Source organism: Anabrus simplex, chromosome 3, assembly GCF_040414725.1.
Source record: "Anabrus simplex isolate iqAnaSimp1 chromosome 3, ASM4041472v1, whole genome shotgun sequence".
NCBI classification, from domain to species: Eukaryota; Metazoa; Arthropoda; class Insecta; order Orthoptera; family Tettigoniidae; genus Anabrus; species Anabrus simplex.
Genome location: NC_090267.1, coordinates 218,858,812 through 218,883,191, shown reverse-complemented (window position 1 = coordinate 218,883,191; position 24,380 = coordinate 218,858,812). Strand labels below are relative to the sequence as shown.

At 39.2% G+C, this 24,380-nt stretch overlaps 1 protein-coding gene across 2 annotated transcripts in view; it reads right to left on the bottom strand.

Moving 5' to 3' along the window:
• Positions 1-24,380, bottom strand: part of Rbm13 (RNA-binding motif protein 13) — a 93,484-nt gene that overhangs the window by 25,720 nt on the left and 43,384 nt on the right. Inside the window, exon 6 of one of the 2 annotated variants that reach the window (XM_067144286.2) lies at positions 2,995-3,099. In XM_067144286.2, coding sequence (XP_067000387.1) covers positions 2,995-3,099 — 105 coding nt within the window. The remainder of the gene's footprint in view (positions 1-2,994; positions 3,100-24,380) is intronic. The other variant, XM_067144287.2, reaches the window with a different exon arrangement.

The following is a 24,380-nucleotide window of genomic DNA, read 5'->3' as shown; positions in this document are numbered from 1 at the left end:
TTATTCTGGAATGCTTATTGGAGATCTTTTTTTTTTACCACGGCCTCCAATCTCAATTTGGCGTTTTACTCGCTGCGTAATATTACTACCTACCGTTTGAAAGTACTCGGTATCACCGATACTTTGATTCCCTCGGCAGTATTATTATAAATATATGCATATACCCCCAAAAAGGGGTTACAGCATCCAGCTAATAATACTAGAGGGTTAGATAGCTGGCCTAGCAGATACATTACTACTATGGAACTCTTATTGTCCTCATGTCAATACAGTACATTTCTGAACAGCCCTCAAAACTAATTTTTCCCTCTTTGTAACACACATTACAGTGTATTAGGACTTGAAATCTCCATTTCTTCCACAGACAGGAAACAAAGCAAGCATTAAGATCTCAAAAAGCATTCCATGTCTATATCTGAATATGTCAGTAAATGAGAGCTGATTTTATAATTATTTCAATATTATTTCAGTTGGAACATAAAAATTACATACTTCAGAAGTGTCCGTATCATGGGAATGTCCAACAAAGAGGTTTCACTGTAGTTATCTCAGCACCAAGGGTACATTTTCAAATAAAATGAACCTTTACCTTTCCCAGTCAAGTATGCTGTATGAGTGTACCAATTTGCATTGCAAAGATCACAAACAGCCCAAGTCAAGTAGATGTCTGATGTACATTAAGCCCCTTTCATATTTCAGATTTAAAGTCCGAGAACATGACTGACATATTTCATAATAATAATAATAATAATAATAATAATAATAATAATAATAATAATGGCGTGTGGCCTCTGAAAAGGCCTGGAGCAGGTCTTTCAAGTTGATGCCGTACAGGCAACCTGCGTGTGTATAACGATGGGACCCTACCCATGATGAATTCTAATGATGAAGACGGCACACACACAAGCCATCAGAATTAACCAATGAAGATTAAAATTCCCAAACCGGCTGGGAATCGAACTCGGGACCCCCTGGACAAAAGGCCAGCACTTTAACTATTTAGCCAAGGAGCCAGACATATTTTATAGTACAAACAGGCTATGTGGAATTTAAAAAGCAAAAGAATTGAGTGTAGTCGGATAAGCAGTCTTTGGAATTATTGCAATTCATTTATTTTAATGATTATTTAGAATCTTTTTGGGAAATTTTTTTTTTTATTTTTTATTATATGAATGAGGGTTAAAATTTGAACAAATAATTTGTATAAGAAAATACAATGCCTCAGAACACTTTGGCTTTTGTGGAAAAGTATAATTGCTAAATGTCAGTCTTGACATGATTCCAGTAGTATTTTTATGATGGGAGTACCAGCTGATGTTGAATTGAGGAAGAGAATTTAATGATAAATACACATTTGGATTTGTTTCAGTTATGAAGGAAAGGCCAGGAGAATAACTATAAAATTCTAGTAAGAAGAAGGAAATCACCAGAGGAAATTAATGTCACTGCATTATTATTGAGACAAGTTAGAAATTCAACTTAATTGTAGGACAAAGGGATCGTATGCAATTTAACCTATGGAAGTATGACGATCTCTTTTCAGTTTCAACAAATTTATAAACTCTCTGGAAAAGAAAACATATGGTAACAGTAGTTTACCTGAAAAAGAAACAATTTAATTCAAAATAGAATGATATGTTACATTCTTGAAAAAAGCATCATCAGATTCTATCAAATCAGACTAAAATATATTTAGAAATGTACAAACATTTATGTTTATTTCTATTCAAATAATTAAAAACTTGAATTTTGGAACGTATCTTAATGAAGTCCTCACTGCTCTCCACTCTAGCTTAGAATGCAAGCTGTTGCAATACTGTCAGAGGTGCTAACCTCTGAAGTGGGTTTTCAGTAATCCCCCCTTCACTCTGAAAATTTTCAAGTCAAATCCAAAGTATCATCTACCTTCTCGATAATGACACCCCCTTTGCCCTTCCCGAGAGCAATCTGTTCTGAAGTATTTGATATTACACAGCAAAATTTGCACAATACCAGTTAGTTCTGTAATAAAATATTCTTTGTAGCTTGTTTTGCACTCCGCAGCTGCTTTTCAGTGTGGATTTCCTTGAAGCGTCCTTCCGCCTGTGATGGAATTTCGCCTTCTGAACCATAAGAGTTTCCAGTGTAGATTTACTCAATGTAGACCTGAATTCCCTCCGATTTTTCCTAAGGTTTTATAAAGGAGAAGAGCTCTTTCATTCACAATGAATTTTCAACGCTCACGTGTAGCAAACGGAAGTGACGGTCGAAGTATCGTTGCCAACTCACAAACGCTGAAAAGAGGAGGGTTCAGCAGTAACGCTCGAAAGGATTCATTTTCCCCTTTTTCTTCTCCCCGTAGAAAATTGTTTTTGTGATATTGTCGCTTCTTCGTAATAATATCCCCTTTGAGCATAATGTCGTAATCGTGAAGTGAAATCCGTAATAATTATGGATAATCCGTAATAGTTGGCACCTCTGTACTGTTACTCTGTCATTGACGTGATTTCAATTGGCTAGTCAGTCCGCTGACCTTCTGCTTTGCCACACCCACGTCATAGTACAGGCCCTTAGGAATGCACAGGGTTAAACTGTCTGTTAGATCATCAGCCCAGAGGCTGGTTGGATTCTCAAATAGCACCACCAAGGGTTATGCAGTTATAAGGAAACCACAACAACCAATGGCAGCACCAAATTGAGACATACTAGGCAAGACGAGGGGTGAGCTAGTTACCCATTACTTTTTCCACTGAGCCAGAAACTGATATTGCAGCATGACAGAGCCTATGAGCAACACCTTTCACAACACTCAGATGCATTAATCATACTCCAAATGTCATTACACTGCACTACCCATACCCCAGTAGCTTCCACATTGTCACAATCATGGATGTGACTGGGACTTCAGTGGAAGCTACACTTTGCCCAGGCCTGTGCCAACAGACAATGCAAAAGCAAGACTATGCATACATCAAGAAATGGCAACAAGTGGGTTATAGAAAGAAAATCACAGACCATATTTACCTCTTCTTCATCTTCTGACTCGGCTTCTCCTTCAATTTCCTCTTTCTCCAAAGCTTTATCAAATGCCGCTTGTGGGAAGTTATAGATATCTCCATACTGAAATATAGTAAAAACATTACAGACACAGTTGGTTTATAAATAAGAACAGTATATTGGAATAGCTATTTACACAGCAGTCATGGAAAGGGTTTGACCTCACAAGTGTTGACCATGATTACATTATACAATTTCATTAAATTAGGTTATACAATGTTCTACTACAGTATATCTTACATGCTTAGTAGATGTGTGACAACACAGCAACAGTTCTAATTTACTAGAAATTTTTCAGGTACTTTAAGGAAAGTAAAATGAGTAATGAGTAATACTAGTTTCAACATTTCAGAAAGCCATTAATCACAAGCTCATCTTTATGGTAATTAAGTTAATCCTGATGATGATGATTGTTGTTTAAAGGGGCCTAACATCTAGGTCATTGGCCCCTACGTTAATCCTCTTCAATGGCATAGTTTTTCCTTGGAATCTTGAAAGATTCGGATTTAGCCCAGTGGTCTTTCTTGTCAGTCTCAGTTCTTCTACATCCATTTCATCTCAGTCCTGACAAACTCATTTTGGCTTCCCAGCTTCACCAGGAGTACTGGCATCAACACCCATGACAGGACCATCTTGACAGATTTCCGGTCTTGATGTGAGTCTGATATGGAGAGAACCCATTCATGTGAAGACAGCACTGTGCTTCTTTTGTGTTTTCATGTTGTCCTCTTTCTGTTACTGTTGTAAAAACCTAGCACATAAAGCTCCATTTCTCTAGCCAAAGAAATGGTATAGAAGTTTTAGACAATGTAGCTATGGCAACAATAAGACAATATGGGTAGACAATTTGATGGAGATAACAAAAGGTGTGTATTAAACATAGGTGTGTCAAAAGTTAACGCAAGTTAGAAAGTATTTATCGGGTGCTTTCCACTATTCATGGAGTACCCAATAAGTTTAAGAAATCGGGCACGTATGCAGTGAATGAAGTTGCAGAGTATGTTATTCATGTGGTCTCTTCCCATTTCCACTCAGCCCCTGACAAGCTCACCAACTTATTTCTGTACTGTGAGACCATCTTGACAGATCTCCAGTCTAGAAGTGAGAATGATGTGGAGAGAGCCAATTCCTGTGAAGATAACACTGTCCTTGTCCTTTTGTGTTTTAATGTTCATCCTTGTTTTCTCTTTCTGTTACTCCCTCATCCCATACTGATCTGTCACTGTGTTTATCCTAATACGTGTTGCTATTCATCTTGCTGTCCCTGTATATACAGTTTTGACTGTATAATACACAGACGTCCCTCTCTAGCGCATTTACCGAGCAAGTTGGCCATACCGTTAGGGGGCGCGCAGCTATGAGTTTAATTTCGGGAAATAGTCAGTTCAAACCCCACTGTCAGCAGCCCTAAAGGTGGTTTTCCATGCTTTCCCATTTTCACATTAGGCAAATGCTGAGGCTGTACCTTAATTGAGGCCACGGCCACTTCTTTCCCATTCCTAGACCTTTTCTATCCCATCGTCACCATAAGACCTATCTATGGCGATGTGACGTAAAGCAACTTTTTTTAAACAAACTAATGCATACCCCTGGTTATTACGCCATTATTCCATAAGCCCAGTCTATGTCCTATTAAAATACATGCTAAACAAACCTGGATAGCACATTTATGTCATCATTAGTACGTTCGTAATCTTTCAAATATCTAGGCTCTATAATAACAGAGGACAATAAAACCTCCGTGGAAATACAGGAGAGGATAACAAGTGGAAACCGATGCTTTTACGCCTTGCAAAATATGTTTAAATCCAGGAATGTCAGCAGGAATACAAAAATTAAAATATACACAACAGTACTAAGACCAATAGTTATGTATGGCTCAGAATGCTGGGTGATGACCGCCAGAGAAGAACAGTGGCTGTTACGGTGGGAAAGGAAGATATTGAGAAAGATATTCGGTGCAGTAAGAGAGCAGGATGGGTGGAGAATGAGGACAAATGTAGAGCTGCAAGGACTGTTTGGCCAGCCAGATATTGTTGCTAAAATTAAGCAGGAAAGAATTAGGTGGGCCGGTCATGTTCAGAGAATGGCAGAAACCTGTACCGTAAAAAAGGTGTTTATAGGGAAACTTGATGGAAGGAGGAGGAGAGGAAGACCCAGGAAAAGATGGATTGATGATGTTGAGGATGACCTTAGAAAGTTAGGAGTTAAACGTTGGAGAAGAAAAGCTGAGGACCGAGATGAATGGAGGCAGGTGATAAAGGAGGCCAAGGACCTACAAGGACTGTAGCGCCGACCAGTAAGTAAGTACGTTCGTAACACTCGCTGTTTGATTGCTTAGCTCTTTTTATTTCACCTGACATGTGGACAGTGTAAGAGGAGAGTGGCATGATGGGAATGAGTGTAAAAATGGAGGAGCTCGAGTAGACACGCGTGTTTCGGCTTAATGCATTTGTTAGCTTTAAGTGATCTATGTGTACAATAAACATGTGGTTTCATTCAGTGCAATTTGAATTATTTTGTGAGTTACCAGAGAGGTGTTGTGTGGATCAAATGCAACATTTTTTGGTCCTCCGAGCCGGATACACAGTGTGCAAACCGTAGGCCTAATGTTCAAACTGATACGGTACCTTAGCGTAGCACGCTTCACTTCACCGCATCGGCATCATTGTTTCATTAAATATTCCTCCTCATGGGAGTACAGGTGGACCGAATTCATTTCAGTGTGACTTTAAGATTTTCATTGTGCATTATTAAACCGAGATATGCTGTAACAGCACGCTTGAACCACGAGGTCAGTCCATGCGTAGAACATCAAGGAAATAATTACGTTGCCGTAGTGGGCGATGCGAACAAGTAAGGAGGTTATAGTGTCAGAAATAGAGGACTTGTCAAGAGTAGAGGACTGGAAACACATTCCCTCACAAGACAATCCCGCAGACTGTATTTCAAGAGGACTTGAACCTCAGAAACTTGAGACAATGCTGCTATGGTGGGCGGGACCTAGTTGGCTTCAGAATCATCCATCAACTTGGCCAGTCTTAAAGGAAACCATCTCTAACATACCAGAAGAGCGAGCGCCAACTATGTGCCTCGTGACAGTTAACCATGACCTGGACAACTACCTTAGACGCTTTTCCAGTTGGTCTAGACTACAACGAGTGACAGCCTATTTGCTTAGATTTCTTCAAAATCTTCGAAGTAATGTTATTGAGAAGCGTCATGGGCCATTGACCACAGCTGAGTTACGTGATTCCTTGAAGGTTGTCGTTGGCATGTCGCAACGTTCCACCTTTGCGCAAGAACTACATAACCTGCAACAGGGGAAGATGATCCCATCTGAAAGCAAACTTATGGCGCTCCATCCTTTTCTTGACAGCGCCAATTTGATTAGGGTGGGCGGTAGACCTGAAAATTCTTCAGCCCCCTACGATCAGAAACATCCCTTCATATTGCATCCTAAACACCACATCACCAAACTCATCATCCTGCATGAACACCATAGGCTTTTACATGCGGGAAGTCAGTTGGTGTTAGCTTCTCTACGTCAGAGATTCTGGTTCACTAATGGAAAATCTATCGTTAGACAGGTCATTCACAACTGTCTCACCTGTTTCAAGGTAAAGGCAACCACGACAAACCAACTCATGGGTCAGCTACCCCCAGCAAGGGTTAACTCCAGTAAACCATTTTCCAACTGTGGAGTTGACTATGGAGGTCCATTGTATGTCAAGCATGGCACCCCTAGGAGCAGGACACGAACCAAATGTTACATTGCCCTCTTCGTGTGTATGGCCACAAAAGCAGTTCATCTCGAGCTTGTTAGCAGTCTATCTACTGAGGCATTCATTGCAGCTCTACGGAGGTTCATCTCACGACGTGGACGATGCAGCAAGATCTTCAGTGATAACGGAACCTGCTTCGTTGGAGCAATGAGAAAGCTGAAGGAGTTGCAGCACCTGATGAGGTCCCACAGTCATCAGTCTGCTGTTAAGGAGTTTGCGTCCAACGAAGGTATTGACTGGCACTTCATTCCACCTCATGCTCCCCATTTTGGAGGTCTTTGGGAAGCAGGAATCAAGTCAGTGAAGAATCACCTCAAGAGGGTAGCCGGAGACACACTTCTCACCTTTGAAGAAATGTACACCCTTTTAACTCAGATTGAAGCGTACTTAAACTCCCGACCAAAAACCCCCTTACCCAACAATCCTGATGAATTTTCCTTCCTCACTCCTGGACATTTTTTGATTGGTGAATCACTCTCATCCTTCCCTGAACCAGACTGTCTTACTACTTCAATTTCATATGTATCTAGATGGCAGCTAGTTCAGCGGTGTCGACAGCAAATATGGAAGCGATGGTCATGTGACTATTTCTCTCAATTACAGCAGCGAACCAAATGGCACAACCCCAAGACCAACGTCCAGACTGGAACACTTGTCCTTATCAAGGAGGACAATCTTCCACCCCTTATGTGGCAGACTGGCATCATAGAGGAGGTTCATCCTGGAGCTGACGGTCATGTTCGTGTGGTATCTGTGCGCACTGCCAAGGGAACCTACCAACGACCAGTGACCAAGATATGCCTGTTTGCTACCTACTGACGCATGAGGCACCCATTATCTGTGGATGTGTAGTTGTGTGTTTTTTCTGCTATTGATTCATATGTCCATGTATCTTTTGTTATACTGCAGCATCAGATAACTGAACTATGCTGAGTTTACAGTGCAATTGTTTTCCTTTTTTGTTTTCTTTTGTTCTTCGTTTTGGTGACTTGCAATGTACATACTCCTTTCTGTGTCAGTTTATTCATTCATTTGTAATTTGTAGTCCAAATTAGGTGGGCGGCATGTTTGATTGCTTAGCTCTTTTTATTTCACCTGACATGTGGACAGTGGCAGCACTGGCCAAGGACTCTGAGTAAGAGGAGAGTGGCATGATGGGAGTGAGTGTAAAAATGGAGGAGCTCGAGTAGGCACGCGTGTTTCGGCTTAATGTATTTGTTAGTTTTAAGTGATCTATGTGTACAATAAACATGTGGTTTCATTCAGTGCAAATTGAATTATTTCGTGAGCTACCAGAGAGGTGTTGTGTGGATCAAATGCAACACTCGCCATAAGGAATTTAAATGAGTACTAGCTGAAACCCGTCAAGACATGATCGTCAATGGGGTAAATATTTATTGAAGGACATTCTGTGTACTTTATTTTTTTTTACAATTTTCTGCTTAAGACATCATTTTTTCAAAAATTGCCATTCTTAATTAATTAATTAATTTGAAAGATTGGGCTTATACCTGGTAATTCAAAACCATACACTAGTGTCAACAAATTTATAGTGAAGATGAAAGCTAGATACTTCAATTTCCTACATAATTCTTGAATTCCTTGGAATTAATGGTTTGCCTCCACATATTCTTATCCAAAATATTGGGAGCCAGAGTTAAGCTCCTTAAAAATCGGAATGTTTCCCAACAGCCCCTAAACTAAAACAGATTAGGGCCTAATTATAAGAAATATGTACGAAAATTGTTCAGATTTGGAAAAAATAAGTGAACATAAAGCTGGACAGAGAGCTCTGACCCCTCGAATTGACTTAACAATATCAGATAAAACACTTCCATTTTCTTTCAGGAGGCATCTATTTCCAATTCGCTTGGCATTTTGTATCACAATCAATAAACCCCACGGTGTAACAGTCCCAAAGGGCCATGGGCTACCAAGCAACTGCAGCTCAACCCGAAGGCCTGCAGATGAAGAGGTGTTGATGAACAGAACAATGAATGCATACAGAACACAGGATCTAAGAATAAGTAATGTGTAGCACACTGTTGCCAATTATAATGAAAACATACCTTGTTCTGATTAATTTGCATGGTACTGTATATACTGGTATAAGAATGAACAATTTTCTTAAAAGGAAATGTACATCCTCTCATCAACTATTTTCTAATTTTTGAGAAGAGACTCACTTATATGAGGTAATTCAATTGGTGCTGAAAGTGTTTTAAGTTCCTTTAATCACATTTTGAGCTATGGTACATCAGCAAATTAGGTGCTGATTAAAATGAGTTCTTCAGAGAGGAATGCGCTTTCCATTTTGAAGTTTGAAGATATTTCCCTTGATACTTTTAAGAGCTCCATTCTTACAATCTACAGGCCTAAAATCTGAGAACATAATACAGCCTGTCAATTCTTGGAAGACACTAAACTGGCTGAAATTTGTTGTCCTATGGATACTCAAAATGCAAACAGAACAGTTGATAAGTTGTCAGTATTCAGAAAAACAAATGAAAAGTTTTACAATGCTCTAAAATGCCATGATGGACATTACGATATATGCAGTAACGAAAATTTATCCCTAAAATGCAGAGTTTGAATGTTCCAGTAAACCTATTTATAACAATCAATAATGAATATCTGAAACCAAGCAGAGTGGCCGCACATGTTAGTGTGCTGTGGGTATGCTATTTGCTTTAGGTCGCACCGACACAGATAGGTCTTATGGCGACGATGGGATAGGAAAGGCTTAGGAGTTGGAAGGAAGCGGCCGTGGCCTTAATTAAGGTACAGCCCCAGCATTTGCCTGGTGTGAAAATGGGAAACCACGGAAAACCATCTTCAGGGCTGCCGATAGTGGGATTCGAACCTACTATCTCTCGGATGCAAGCTCACAGCCGCGCGCCTCTACGCGCACGGCCAACTCGCCCGGTGCTGTGGGTATGAAGCTAGGCTCTGCATTCGGGAAATAAGTGAGTTCGAACCCTACAGTTGCCTGTCCTGAGAATGATTTTCTGTGATTTCACATTTTCACTTCTAGGCAAATGCCAGGACAGTTCCTATTCATAGGCCATGGCCAATTCCTTCCACCTCCTTGCACAATTCCATTCAAAATCATTCATTTCATCTTCATTAGTTTCTCAATTGAGGTTGGCAACAGGAAGGGCATCCAGCCATAAAAACATCCCATATCAATTCATCTCCGACCCCGTGTCAGGAAATGGGACTAAGGGGTAGACATACAGTCATAAAATGACAATGTCGAACATCTGAAGAATGATAGATCATTTTTCTTGCAAGTTCATACAGAGTAGCAGTCTAACTTCTCAAAACTCTTTCAGTAGAAAGGAAATAGATCAAACAAGTAAGATTAGGAGATCTCTGCGGTGTTATGCCAGCTTGCTCCGACCAGTAAATTGTCACAAAGTGCCAGTAAAGACAATATTCCAAAGATTGTGAAGTTTTTCATTCCTGCTGCAGTAATTATACAATAATTCTTTGATTACAATCCACTTTTATTTATTTCTATTAAATTTTTCAGTTGGCTGACTCCTGATAAGGCTTCAGATTCAAGTTAAGGTTAAATAAAGGTAATGGTACTGCTCCATAGCAACATTGCTGTCACTTTGTAAAAAAGAATTGCCCACAACAAGCTAACATTAAACTTAAACATTTTTTAAACACCTGATGAGCATTGCATTTGCTGGAATCATGTTGCCAAATGAAATCATATGCTGGGTGTACAAAGAGAACTCGAGAGCTCATCTGACCTTCGGTAAGTTTAGGGGAATGTTAAGAGCGTGCAGGTGTTAAGGGACAACTATGAGACGGAACACACACTTAATGGTCCCCTAAGCCTCCCCTTTGCTAAGGGTAGCGTAAGAGAACGACTACAAATATGACACTATGTCACATAGCTATCATGCCACAATTTGTCCTCTTGAATTCCAACTTTATCTTCATATTGTGATCTTTCCTACTTTTAAAGACACCACTCAAACTTATTCGTCTACTGATGTCCTTCCACGCCATCTCTCCACTGACAGCTCGGAACATACCACTTAATCGAGCAGCTCATCTCCTTTCTTCCAAGCCTTCCCAGCCCAAACTTTGCAACATTTTTGTAACGCTACTCTTTTGCCAGAAATCACCCAGAACAAATCGAGCTGCTTTTCTTTGGATTTCTTTTCAGTTCTTGAATCAAGTAATCCTGGTGAGGGTCCCATACTCTGGAACCATACTCTAGTTGGGGTCTTACCAGAGACTTATATGCCCTCTCCTTTACATCCTTAATACAACCCCTAAATACCCTCATAACCATGTGCACAGATCTGTACCCTTCATTAACAACCATGTGCACAGATCTGTACCCTTCATTAACAATCATATTTATGTGATTACCCCAATGAAGGTCTTTTTTTATATTAACACCTAGGTACTTACATTCATCCCCCAAAAGGAACTTTCACCCCATCAACGCAGTAATTAAAACTGAGAGGACTTTTCCCATTTGTGAATCTTACAACCTGACTTTTAACCCCGTTTATCATACCATTGCCCAACGTCCATCTCACAACTCTATTGAGGTCACCCTGCAGCCGCTCACAATCTTGTAACTTATTTATTACTCTGTACAGAATAACATCATCTGCAAACAGCCTTATCTCTGATTCCACTTCTTTACATGTATCATTGATATATATAAGAAAACATAAAGGTCCAATAATACTGCCTTGAGGAATTCCCCTCTTAATTATTACAGGGTCAGATAAAGCTTCGCCTACTCTAATTCTCTGAGTTCTATTTTCTGGAAATATAGCCACCCATTCAGTCACTCTTTTTTCTAGTCCAATAGCACTCATTTTTGTCAGTAGTCTTCCATGATCTACCCTATCAAATGCCTTAGATAGGTCAATCGCAATACAGTCCATTTGGCCTCCTGAATCCAGGATATCTGCTATATCTTGCTGAAATCCTACAAGCTGAGCTTCAGTGGAATAACCTTTCCTAAACCCAAGCTGCCTTCTGTCAAACCAGTTATTAATTTCGCAAACATGTCTAATATAATCAAAAAGAATGCTCTCCCAAAGCTTACATGCAATGCACGTCAAATTGACTGGCCTGTAATTTTCAGCTTTATGTCTATCACCCTTTCCTTTATACACAGGGGCTACTATAGCAACTCTCCATTCATTTGGTATAGCTCCTTCAATCAAACAACAATCAAGTAAGTATTTCAGATATGGTACTATATCCCAACCCACTGCCTTTAGTATAACATACAGCATGCTAGGAATAAGGAACACATGCAAGGATAAAGACAATGATAGGTCAGTATGGGGGAGGATAAGGATAAAAATGAATACACAAAAGGACAGGGACACACCGAACATTTTCATACATTTTATTTGTAATGTATTTGCTCCATACCAAGCATGCAAGCAAGCTTGTAGTTTTATGTGACTGTTAATACTGCGGTCATATTCATGGGACATCCACTTGTATGTGTTACTGGCTCATGTACCCGTGCTTCACTGCAGAATTCCACACTGTATATGGGATTCTAGGTAAAATACCACATACGTTGTGAATAAGATTTAATTAGTTTGCATTGCTCTTAGCGTTACCGAGAAACACCATTGAGAGGTCGCCATACTGGTTTTTTATGTAAAGTCCAAGTTTAGGATTTTAGATTATAATGGCAAGCCTCCTTGCCTAATGCCAGTCACAACTGATATGGGGAGTTTTCATTACAAACTCCCCAGTTCCTACTTCCAATAACATTTGAGTAGGGGAGTTTCCATTATAATAGCAGACCCCCTAATCAACTTCCAGTCACAATAGAGTAGGAGTGTTTTCATTATAATGGCACCCTTGCCTACTGCTTGTCACACTCAACTTTGGAAGTTCTCACTAGAGAGAGAGATTTCTTACAGAAATAATTCGTCCGTCCTCCAATGAGGGTGACCATTCAGATCCAGAATACAGACAGGTTACAATTTCAACGGAATTTAAAAACATCCAAAAGTGGAAATTTAATTGTTAATGCTGTTATTATCTTCTTTCTTCCAGAGTTAGTGGGGGAGGAATGTCAATCACGTTCTCAGGTATAGATCGAAATGAATGATTTGTAGTGTCCCTAAGTATCCATATAACTATTTCTTCTATTTTGTAGAATCAAACTTTCAAATTTTGTAGTAAGGTCGATGTCTGACTAGGGAGGGTGCCTCTTGCTCTGAAGAGCAGGCCTCTGACAATCCACCGATCGATAGGGATTTTATACTTTGCTGACATGGAAGGCAAGCACGGAATATAAATAGCTTGCTGTTCTAGCTCCACACCCCGAGCCTGATTTCAATCTCTTTCAAAGCGAATGGTGGGATCTAAGACCTTTGCTTTACTGTCCTTTCTGTTGATGGCTATGATGTCAGCCCTCCGATTAGAATTATCGGTAGAGATGCAGTGACCGGGCGAGTTGGCCGTGCGGCTAGGGTCGCGCAGCTGTGAGCTTGCATCCGGGAGATAGTGGGTTCGAACCCAACTGTCAGCAGCCCTGAAGATGGTTTACCGTGGTTTCCCATTTTCATATCAGGCAAGTGCTGGGGCTGTACCTTAATTAAGCCCACGGCCACTCCCTTCTCACTCTTAGGCCTTTACTGTCCCATCACTGCCATAAGACCTATCTGTGTCGGTGCGACGTAAAGCAAATAGCAAAGAGATGCAGTGAACCATCTCGTGCACCTCTCATCCACACTTTCTCAAGGAATGAGCAATCAAAGTTCTCACATGGTGGTGGTGATGGTTGCGTATTAGCTCAGCGCTCCGGCAGAATTCCAGCATATGGCCAAGGGTTTCTGTCTCGTTGGAGCCATTTTGGCAGCAACGGGTTGTGCTGAATGACCTACCGGAAACCGATCTGACTGCGGAAAGTTTGTATGACATCTTAACTACGTTTATGTATTCAGAAGAGGACAGAGAAGATTTATGAGTCATCCAGGAGTTTGCTTTCTGGCAGTCTAAATATAACACTTCTCCCTTTCCTTTATGTGGTAAATGGTACCATGACTGAAAGGATCGATTTCTCATAATTTCACATAGTTTTCTTCTGTCAATCTTTGGGGGAAGACTTTCTTTTTTGTATGTCAAGTTTGTGGAGTGCCATATCCTTTTCTTCAGGTAACTTCCTTGTGTATTGTAGATGAATATCCTGAATATGGAGTAAGCTATTACAAATATTATAGTGCTGTATATTGGCTTCCCATTCTGCACAAATTATTCGCATCCCTCTGACCTTGCTGGCAATATACTGTCCCCTTCAAATTTGGCTATCTTTAGATTATTTACGACAAGTCAACATTAAAAGTTTTATTGTTCACCGGGAGTTGTATTCATCATTTTGAAAGCTGTGGGTGAGCACCAAACAGGTTTCTTCTGTCGTTTAGAAGGACGATGTACTGATCCGTGTTCGACTGAGTGCAGCGTAGATCACGTGACAAGCCCGTGTTTCCAGCGAGCCACGCGCTGACGACCTATGCTGCGAGCAGGCAAACTTCAAGAAACAGTCACAGCCAATTACAAGAGACCCCGTGAACCAATGATCATCTATAAAAAGTACAAGCCTCCCGAGCGAAGACTATAAAATGTCATGTTCGCAGTAAATCGCTCTGTGCTGCCCTGCTCTGCTTTGTTCTACGCTGTTACTCTGCTCTGGTCAACGCTACTTTTTATCGGAACTACGTGGGAAGAAAATTCTGCCGTGCAACCAGACATCCGCTCTGCTAAAATTAGTGCAACTTTATTATCAAATATTATGGAGTGAATCTCAACATTAGTGAACCAAGTTAAGTTTATTTCTCCACGAGAACATTAAGTACTCCAGCATGTGTGTACACATTTTAATATCTGTTGTATTAGTTACAGCCTACACTTCTGGAGTGTCACGGAATTCATCCCAGTGAATCGCTGTATACATCAAGTATTTCGCGGCGTATTTGACGTAGAAGTACACTTCAGGATGCTGACAGTCACTTGTTTATTACGTAATCAATACAATTACGTTATGTTAGGAAATATTGTAATTTGAACTAACGGAGAGAATGTTGTACCTCTTCCAAATAGTACTCAATTTATATCTGCCACACATGTATACTTTGATAGTTTAAATATATTATGTATTTCTATTATTTACATTTAGTAATTTGTATTTGTGTTAATCGTAGTGGTACAAGCATGGCTCCGTTGTTTGTTTAAATTTTACTAACATGCAGCAGTAACATGTGGTTTCAATTCAGCGAGTGAAATATCTAAACTAGTGATTTTTCATTGATGTATTTCATCTTAATTCCTTTGTAAATGTGTGGGGTATTGCAATAAAAGAGCATAGAACACCCGTGGAACTACAATCAGGAGACCTGGCGTCACTGAACTAAGCATAAACAAAGCAAGTGTGCTCCTTGTGGTCTACTGCACCATGCGCTCGCTGCCATCTTACTATGCCAGTCATCTTCTATTCGGCTTACTGCTACCCAGGCTACAACCATCCATGTATAGAGATCAGTGGAATAGGGTCATTTCATAGTTAGGATCCCATGTGAAACCGTAGGACCGTGATGGATAGGAACATTTCTAGTGACGTTTTAAATTAAATCTTTTTGCATATTCTGTGTTGGTTAAGTATTGTTTTTCATGCGAGTTGTCAACGAGACGAGATTTCATTTTTGATACAGTTAGAGATAACGTGTTTGTTTTTATAGAGATAACGAGAGGGGTCTTCTTTCCAGGTAGGAAGCCACCTGTTTTCGGTGAACAAGCCAGCTTATTTGTCAGAAAGGAATTGTAACTAAGATTTTGTCATTTATAATAAATGTTTGGAAACAGATTTCATTACTTAAGAAGAGAACCGTTTGGTAGAGAACTTGAGATTCATTATAGGTGCGACGGAAATGAAACGATGTTGTGTTAAGCTTTAAATAACCATTTTCAGCGGTGTCAAAATTTGAGAATCTATAGTGATGTTGCTTCGTGTTGTTGACGATTGTCCAAAGGTCTTGCAATTATTTTTATTTGAATGTCATGATAGCTTGTCAATCCATAGAGTTTGTGATGTATGATGTGTTGGTTTCCAAGACACAAGTGTAGGTTTGTGTGGTATGAGGTCATGCATGTGGAGCACATGGAGGTGCAGTAGTCCATCCACCCTAGAGTTTGGGTGAGGTGTATTACGACACTTGAGTCTCATAGGCCTGATAGCATATTGGAAGGAGGTGCCGTAATTAGTCCAAGGGATAACCGTAGAAGTTTTAAGAGATTGACACGGGTCGTTTTATTTTGCACTGTGTGTAAATTTATGCAGATTATAGGATTTAAGGTTAGGATTATACAAGCTACTGTCTTAATAATTATTAGTGTTATAACGTAAATTTGTTGAATGACATCATGAAATAAATAAATGGTACCAGAAGTGATGACAATGTCTTTCGTATTCCAGATGCGAAACAAGAAAACTATGAGAATAAACAATGAAGTTTCAATATTTCCTTAAAGGAATGTTTCTGGTAAACATGTCCAAGTGACAACGTAAATTTAATTGAAACAGTTAGGGAGTTTAAAGAAACCACTTGGTCCAGGATAGATAAATTTGTTGTTAATTAGGATAATGAGGTTACTTCATTTATTATTTTAATAAATTCGGTGGAACCGTATTTTGAGAATTAGCTTAAAACCAAGTGACTAACTTGAAAATGTATTCTGGAAATATTAGTTTTATTTGCTGGGAAAATTCAACTTATTAATGTAGTGATTAAGGGGACATGTCCAACAGCAAGGGACTTTACTGTCACAAGTGTTGTGAGCGTTTGTTGTTGTTATTTTTTATTTTGATCTGTTGAACACCAGATGTGCTGGGGATTAATTAACATGGAAACCTTGGTCATCAACTACTTTAACTTAACTGTGTTCAGCCTTTGAAGTTTGGATGGTCATGAAGTCATCAACCTCAGTGACTTAGATTAGGGCCACGTGACGTTACAGCATCATTTTTCTTGCGGTCATCATCCACAATAACTTTAATGTAAATCACAAAGTTAGATGTCGGTCCATGACACAGTCGCAGGTCACATTAATTCAATTAAGAGTAAATGCTGTACAACCACTGTGTGGCACATACCGATTGTACAGCCTTAATTATACCAAGAGTCCAGAGCTCATGTTACGGGGGCTGGATTATCACAAATCATTATGGTGGTACATGCAGTCTCACATGGAAGCCGATCTTTGGGATCTCCAGACTTTATTTATTTTACTATTAAATTAAGACGGTAGTTTCTAGTAAGGATGCTCCTCAGGCAATTGAGCTAAGGTCTCCAAAACCTCTCATCATCATTGTTATTATTACTTTGTTTCTAATGGACAGGCATGAGTTCATTGATCAGCTGTTGTAAAATGTCACAAAAATGTCTTAATGTCATTTCAAATCTATATAAATAAAGTTGTAGGGGGTCCACTGTCTGTAATTTCATTTGTTTTGCCAATTTTTCAGATATTCATCCATTTTAGGTCAACTCAAGACTGAATCGGTGGTTTTTTATTTTTCGTGTCTGTTTGTTCCACCATCATGGCGAAACGGCTGGATAGATCTCAACCAAACCATATTTACATTATATTCATCCCGGGGAAGGTTTTGATATGCATATCATATTAAAATTTTTGAACAGACGGGGGATTTTGCTAGTTGCTTTACGTTGCACCGACACAGATAGGTCTTACGGCGACGATGGGACAGGAAAGGGCTAGGAGTGGGAAGGAAGCGGCCGTGGCCTTAATTAAGGTACAGCCCCAGCATTTGCCTGGTGTGAAAATGGGAAAACGCGGAAAACCATTTTCAACAACCACTGTGTGGCACATACCGATTGAACAGAATTATACCAAGAGTCCAGAGCTCATGTTACGGGGGCTGGATTATCACAAATCATTATGGTGGTACATTTTCAGGGCTGCCGACAGTGGGGTTCGAACCTACTATCTCCCGAATACTGGATACTGGCCGCACTTACGCGACTGCAGCTATCGAGCTCGGTGTGGACCGAATGTGAAACGCATCTTCATTATAAACAACTTTCGTTATGTTCATAATTTACCTTATTCTTCAAATGATGGAGAAATTCAATATTTTCAGCGGGTATCATGCTCTGCATTGAGTGACCGACAGACCGACAACGAGCCTACAGGTTACCATGGCAACGTCTCTGACTGCATACCGGCAGCGAAATAACGTATTGCCATTTTCCTCATCATCCCTTCAAATTCGTGGTTGTTCCTTGGGTAGAAGGCAAGAGAGGCGTCAACCGGCCATTCTGCGGGATACTGGCGGAATATCGTTGGAGATTATAACCGTCCTCGAATAGCTCAAGTAATAACACCATTAGTCAACTTCTTATCTGTTTACCTAAGAATCTCTGCGCCTAAATTTCTCCTCTGTTACCGCTTTCTTATATCCATAACTCATACCAGCATAATTTATTGAGGGGCATTTGATTTTCAAGTACATTCACTTAGAATTTACATATTTATACTCATCCCGCTGTCCTCAGTTATAATCCTATTTTCTGTTAATTTCAACTTTCTCAACTGTATTACTTTCTTCCTTAATTACTCCGTATGTATGCGAGTGCTAATCCCGAAACCTGGACAATCTTTTCTTGGAGGAAATACATCTTCTAGGCCATGCAAATGTATAACTTTTGGCCCTGGAAAACATCAAATTATGGATGCAATTTTAACGACGGTGCAGACTATCCTTTCGGAATAATTGGTGGCTAAGCCGTAAGTCGTATCACAAAAGAACACGTTTCAATTTGGAGAGATCTGCAACTTTGGGCCTACGACATTTTGTCGTATCTCTATCCCTTATTCGTTAAATAGTACTGCATTTCTTGAGTTCAATTTAATGTTGTAATTTTTACACGTGTATGTTATTGTTTGGCACACTTATAGGAAAGATGCAAACATGACACTGGGCAGGCACATTGACATTACTTGTGGCCATATGTTCGCAAAATTTTATGATTCCAGGGTCACATGAGTATCAAAAAAATAAAGTAGTGTGTCAAAACTGTACCAAATTTCACCCCATTCAATGAATAACTGAATCTAACCCATAAATATAGGTGATACGGGAAAATGTTACAGGACCAAGCATGTAGAACATTGTACGAGTCGTCTGATGGTGAAGGCCGTTTGTAGGTGCAATTTAATATAGTCTTACACACTGCATTTACAGTAATTTACGGAAAAATCCGTATACAATGTAGAATACCATAGCGAAGCACGGGTACATTTGCTAGTTATCAGTTCTCTCATTGTGAGCACTAGTTTTAAATTACTGACACCTCTGACGGAATTAATATAAATGAGTTCCCCTCATATAAATTTTCGGAACTGGATTTTATTATCGTAGGAATTCATTTTCGGATACCTTTCATCAAGATGTGGACCAATGTTATTTAATGTGTGATCTGAAGTCACGAACTGCTCATATTTTCCGAGTCTGAGAACGTGGTTCAACTCATATGAACTTTACTTGGTATCGACTGGAACTATGTTTCAGGCTGTATGCCTCTGTCTGATGCTGCTCTCTCCTGGTGGGAGCCTGAACTTGCTTGCTTTTGCTCTAAACGACTGCGCAACCGATCACGCAGTGACCTGGTGCATGAAAGCAAGCCTGTGGATACTGAAGGAGAGTTGAGTCTGTCTACTATGAACATGGAGACCGGATGGGCACTTTATTCACGCCTCGCTGTGAAGCCATCCAATCTGATGGATCCTGGTTGATCTCAAAGATAACATGGGGTTAATTTCCCACTAAAAATTCTTCATGTTCTTTTGGGTTTGGTCCAGAAACACCTTCGCCCTTGTGTTTGTTTTAATTATGTGATTTTCTCCTAGTCTCATCGTCGCAAATATGGCGCGTGCCTTGGAATTTCGACTTCACATCCGAGACTGTGTGTTTTAACCGGTCTCATCCAATTTTGAGAATTCCTTAACTATTCAGCTATTGGTATTTCAGCGTAGTGTAATCAAGCACTTAAAATCTGTCGTGCGAGTGATATTTCGGAATTTTAAAACTGTGTGTTATACGTTCTGGGAACTTAGGTTCGTGAATTATTATTATTATTCTTTTGGATGTAAGGAAATCTTTGTAAATCAGTTCCCATTGGTAAAAACGAGTGTCTGGCTAATTAAGATCCTAATTACAGCTTTCTAGGTCTTTTGAATCTGGAGATTTGGCTTTAATATGCAGTATACAGATTTGAATCACGGGGTAGGGTGTGACTTTTTATTTCAAAAAATCCATGCACATTGGTCAGGTTTCAAACTGCATCCACCTCCTCTTTGTTCATTCCCTTTCCATTACTGATAGTGTATGTTAGGATGCCACAGAAAGAAAAGAAGCATACAGAAATTAAGAGAGAAATTTAAACAACCAAAGAAGTTGGTAACAGTTCATATCTATCTTATCTTCACACATCATTCCCAATTCTTTAATGTTCATTTTATCTCTGCCCAGGACGAGCTCAATTCTACATCAGAAAAGAAGTCATTCTCGACAGATCTTTAGTTGAGAAGTGAAGTAAAGAATAAGAACAAAGCAATACAAGGACAAGAAAAGAGAGGAGATAGAAACTGGTACTGCAGTGTTCAAACAATCCTGAATGCCCTTTAAAATGACAGATAGCTTCCAATTTTTATTCAAAAGTATGCACGCGAATAAGCTTGCAGTTTTCCGTGGCTGTTGCTATCATGTATGCACGCAAATAAGCTTGCAGTTTTCCGTGGCTGTTGCTATCATGATCATATAGTCCTTGGACTTCCAGTTTTATTTGGAATCTAAACCAGAGGGTTAATTTTTCCTTACAAAAGACCACATACATTGGCCTGGATTCAAAGCCATAGCCACTTTGGCCAGATGATGATGTCACTTAGTCAAGATTTCTTCTAAGTGATTCAAGTGAATTTTGCACATATATAGGCATATGCACACCAATTAAAACAGTGGCTCAAATAATACATTCAAGTGTGATGACAGAAAGAGTGAAGATGCTTTCGCTTATTTATTTATTCAGAAAAAAATTACATAAATTTCCTTTGACGATATTGCAAATAAAAATATTTATCTTGCACTTAAAACTGATGGAGATACTGTATCTGTATTTTTAACACTACTAGTTACCAACATTTAGAGCAGATATCAAATTTTCAAAATGCTGGAAAGCAATTAAAGTAGAGTTTGGTATTATGAAGTCACTATAAATCATTTGCATAGGTTTAAAATATAACAGCAATTTTTCATCCATGAAAATATGATTTACAAATACATGACACATGTATATGGGGTACTGACATCAAATAAAAGGCAACTGCGTGTTATGCAGCCAGGTGATATGACCTTAAATGATCAATATAATGATACAAGAAGTACGTGAGGCTGTCATATAACTATGAAGGATATATAAAAGCGGCTGAGGTTGTTCGGCCATTATTGGATGGTTTCGGCATGATAATAAGTTTTTGCACTATTCCTTTATTCTCAACTCCAATTGAATTTTACAAGAAATTATCCGATCTTCAAGTACACAGTGATCTAACGCCACAAGAAGAACATAGTGCTCAATATTTTAATGCATACAGACTCTATTCTATTGTGTTTTATCCTATTCGACTAGATGGAATTTAATTCCATGCATCCACACTTTGATTTTTAAAAATAATGTTGAATTGTATAGGCAATAGTTTGGATTTCTTAATGGGGGGCCCCCCCCTTTTTATTATGTCCTTTTGTGTACAGGAATTTTAATTTTAATTTGACTAGCTGATGAAGGGAATACATATAGATTCCCGAAACATGTACTAGACTTATGTAAATAAATATAAATAATTAATATTTAGTATTGACTAGGACCATCCACCTACATATTTGTTGCGATCAAGTCAATACGGATCAAATTCCAGCCACTATGGTCAAGATTATTAATTGTAAAGATACGTGGAAAAGGTATTGCCGGCAACTTTTCAATGGGTTCTAGTCAATATTATGATACAAATTTTAAGTTAATGGTTATTAAACAGTCGGAAATGCAGATTAATTGTGCAGCTGCAAGAAAATGCGGCATAGGCCAAACTAAAGCCAATATTTGGTGTTAGCGTGAAGACAAAGAGCTAAAAAAAATGCGTACTGTACAAAAAAATTCATTCGGTGGTCCGCAACAAGGACGCTTTAAAGAAGTCGAAGATGAAATTGTGAGGTATCGTACGTGCACGAAAAACGCAAGGGCGGAATGGCCATACCGTAGTGCAATAAACTCGTTCGTTGACTTTCAACGTTCGCGATTAGGCCTATACATCGCTAGCTGCTGAATTTGGCCAAACCCGGCAAGCGAGACATGCGTGTAGCGGTAGCTGGTTATATCTGATGCTGACTAAAAGTAACAGTTTTATAGACACATATAGATTCCCGAAACATGTACTAGACTTATGTAAATAAATATAAATAATTAATATTTAGTATTGACTAGGACCATCCACCTACATATTTGTTGTGATCAAGTCAATACGGATCAAATACTGGCCACTATGGTCAAGATTATTAATTGTAAAGATACGTGGAAAAGGTATTGCCGGCAACTTTTCAATGGGTTCTAGTCAATATTATGATACCAATTTTAAGTTAATAGTTATTAAACAGTCGGAAATGCAGATTAATTGTGCAGCTGCAAGAAAATGCGGCATAGGCCTAACTAAAGCCAATATTTGGCGTTAGCGTGAAGACAAAGAGCTAAAAAAATGCGTACTGTACAAAAAAATTCATTCGGTGGTCCGCAACAAGGACGCTTTAAAGAAGTCGAAGATGAAATTGTGAGGTATCGTACGTGCACGAAAAACGCAAGGGCGGAATGGCCATACCGTAGTGCAATAAACTCGTTCGTTGACTTTCAACGTTCGCGATTAGGCCTGTACATCGCCGGCTGCTGAATTTGGCCGAACCCGGCAAGCGAGACGTGCGTGTAGCGGTAGCCGGTTATATCTGATGCTGAGTAAAAGTAACAGTTTTATAGACACCAAGAATAATTTGCTGATGGATCGTTGTATTGTAGGGAAGCATGGAATAGGTACTACTGGCAAATTTTCAACAGGTTCTCTTCGGTATTATGATGCCAAAGTTAATGGTCCTTAAACCCGTGGAAATAAAGAATAATTGTGCAGCCGCGAAAAAAAGAAATACGGCATGGCGAAAGTCAATGTTCGGCATCTAAAAATGCGTAGGCCTACTGTACAAGAAGGCATTCATATGATTTTACAAAGTATTTTTTTACCCTGATTTAAATTTTTTAAAGGAAAAAGTGGGGTTCATCTTGGATTCGGAGAAATACAGTACTATATTTCTCTCTGAATGAAATTAAACATACACTTTGAACTGACACTAAAAACACGACGAAGATCCAGTGCGGTGGATTTGATCAAAACTAGCAAAAAAAAAAAAACTGCCAGGAACTGGACCCGGGCTCTTACAGATAACAAAAAAATAAGAGACGCAAAGAAATATAAATATAATAGTAATAAGGGCAAGAACATAAATTTATTATGGAGAGAAAATCCAAAAAAAATTTTTAAAAATTTTAAAAAAAAGTTGCACAGGTAAAACAAGGGGGCCAAAAATCAAATAGGTAATATTAATAATATGTGGCCCACAATCAAAATACACCAGACTCATTGATTATAGCACCTTCACACATGTTTACCTTCATAAAAGACGTGACGAAAAGTTTGGTATAAGGACTTGGCATCTATATTAATTAATTGAAGAATATGAATTCAGGTGGGTACAAAACATTTCTTCGTAGCACATTGGGTCTAAACAGTCGTAAGTTTAGGACGTAACAGCACCTAATCATAACATTCTCCCTTTCAATTCCTCAGATAAGACATAAAAACTCCCAACAATAAAAATCCGTCCCCCGAGAATACAATATTATTAAGTAAAAGAGCTTAAAATGGGAGAAGAGGGGGTGCACTGAGCTCATAAAATTCAAGTAGAGAGAAAAAAGGGAAGTTACCATGGTTTCATGCCAAACAACAAAAAAATATGGAAAGGCAACCTGCAAAGAATAAAACATTAAACTAGAAAATAGGTAAAGAAAGCCAATGATGGCAATGTGAAACGAACAATAAATAAGTCAATTAGACACAAAAGGTATCACGGACCCAAATGTCAGAACCACCCACGCTCACACAGAGACCAAGGGGTTAGGTCGCAGAAATAAAGGGACGTATAAGAACGTCAACGCACAACACATAACAAAATAAACAACCACTCTAGAGCTCAGACAATATGAACCAGAAAGTGGTCCATCTAAAGAGACGGAGTGTCTCCAACACCAAAACAAACACAAACAGGCAAATCGCGTAGTTAGCTTGAATTCATACCAGGTCTATGAAGTGGACATGAATAATACAGAACACGCGATAAAATAATACAACATGAGCTCAAGTGGAATGTTAATGAAGCAACAT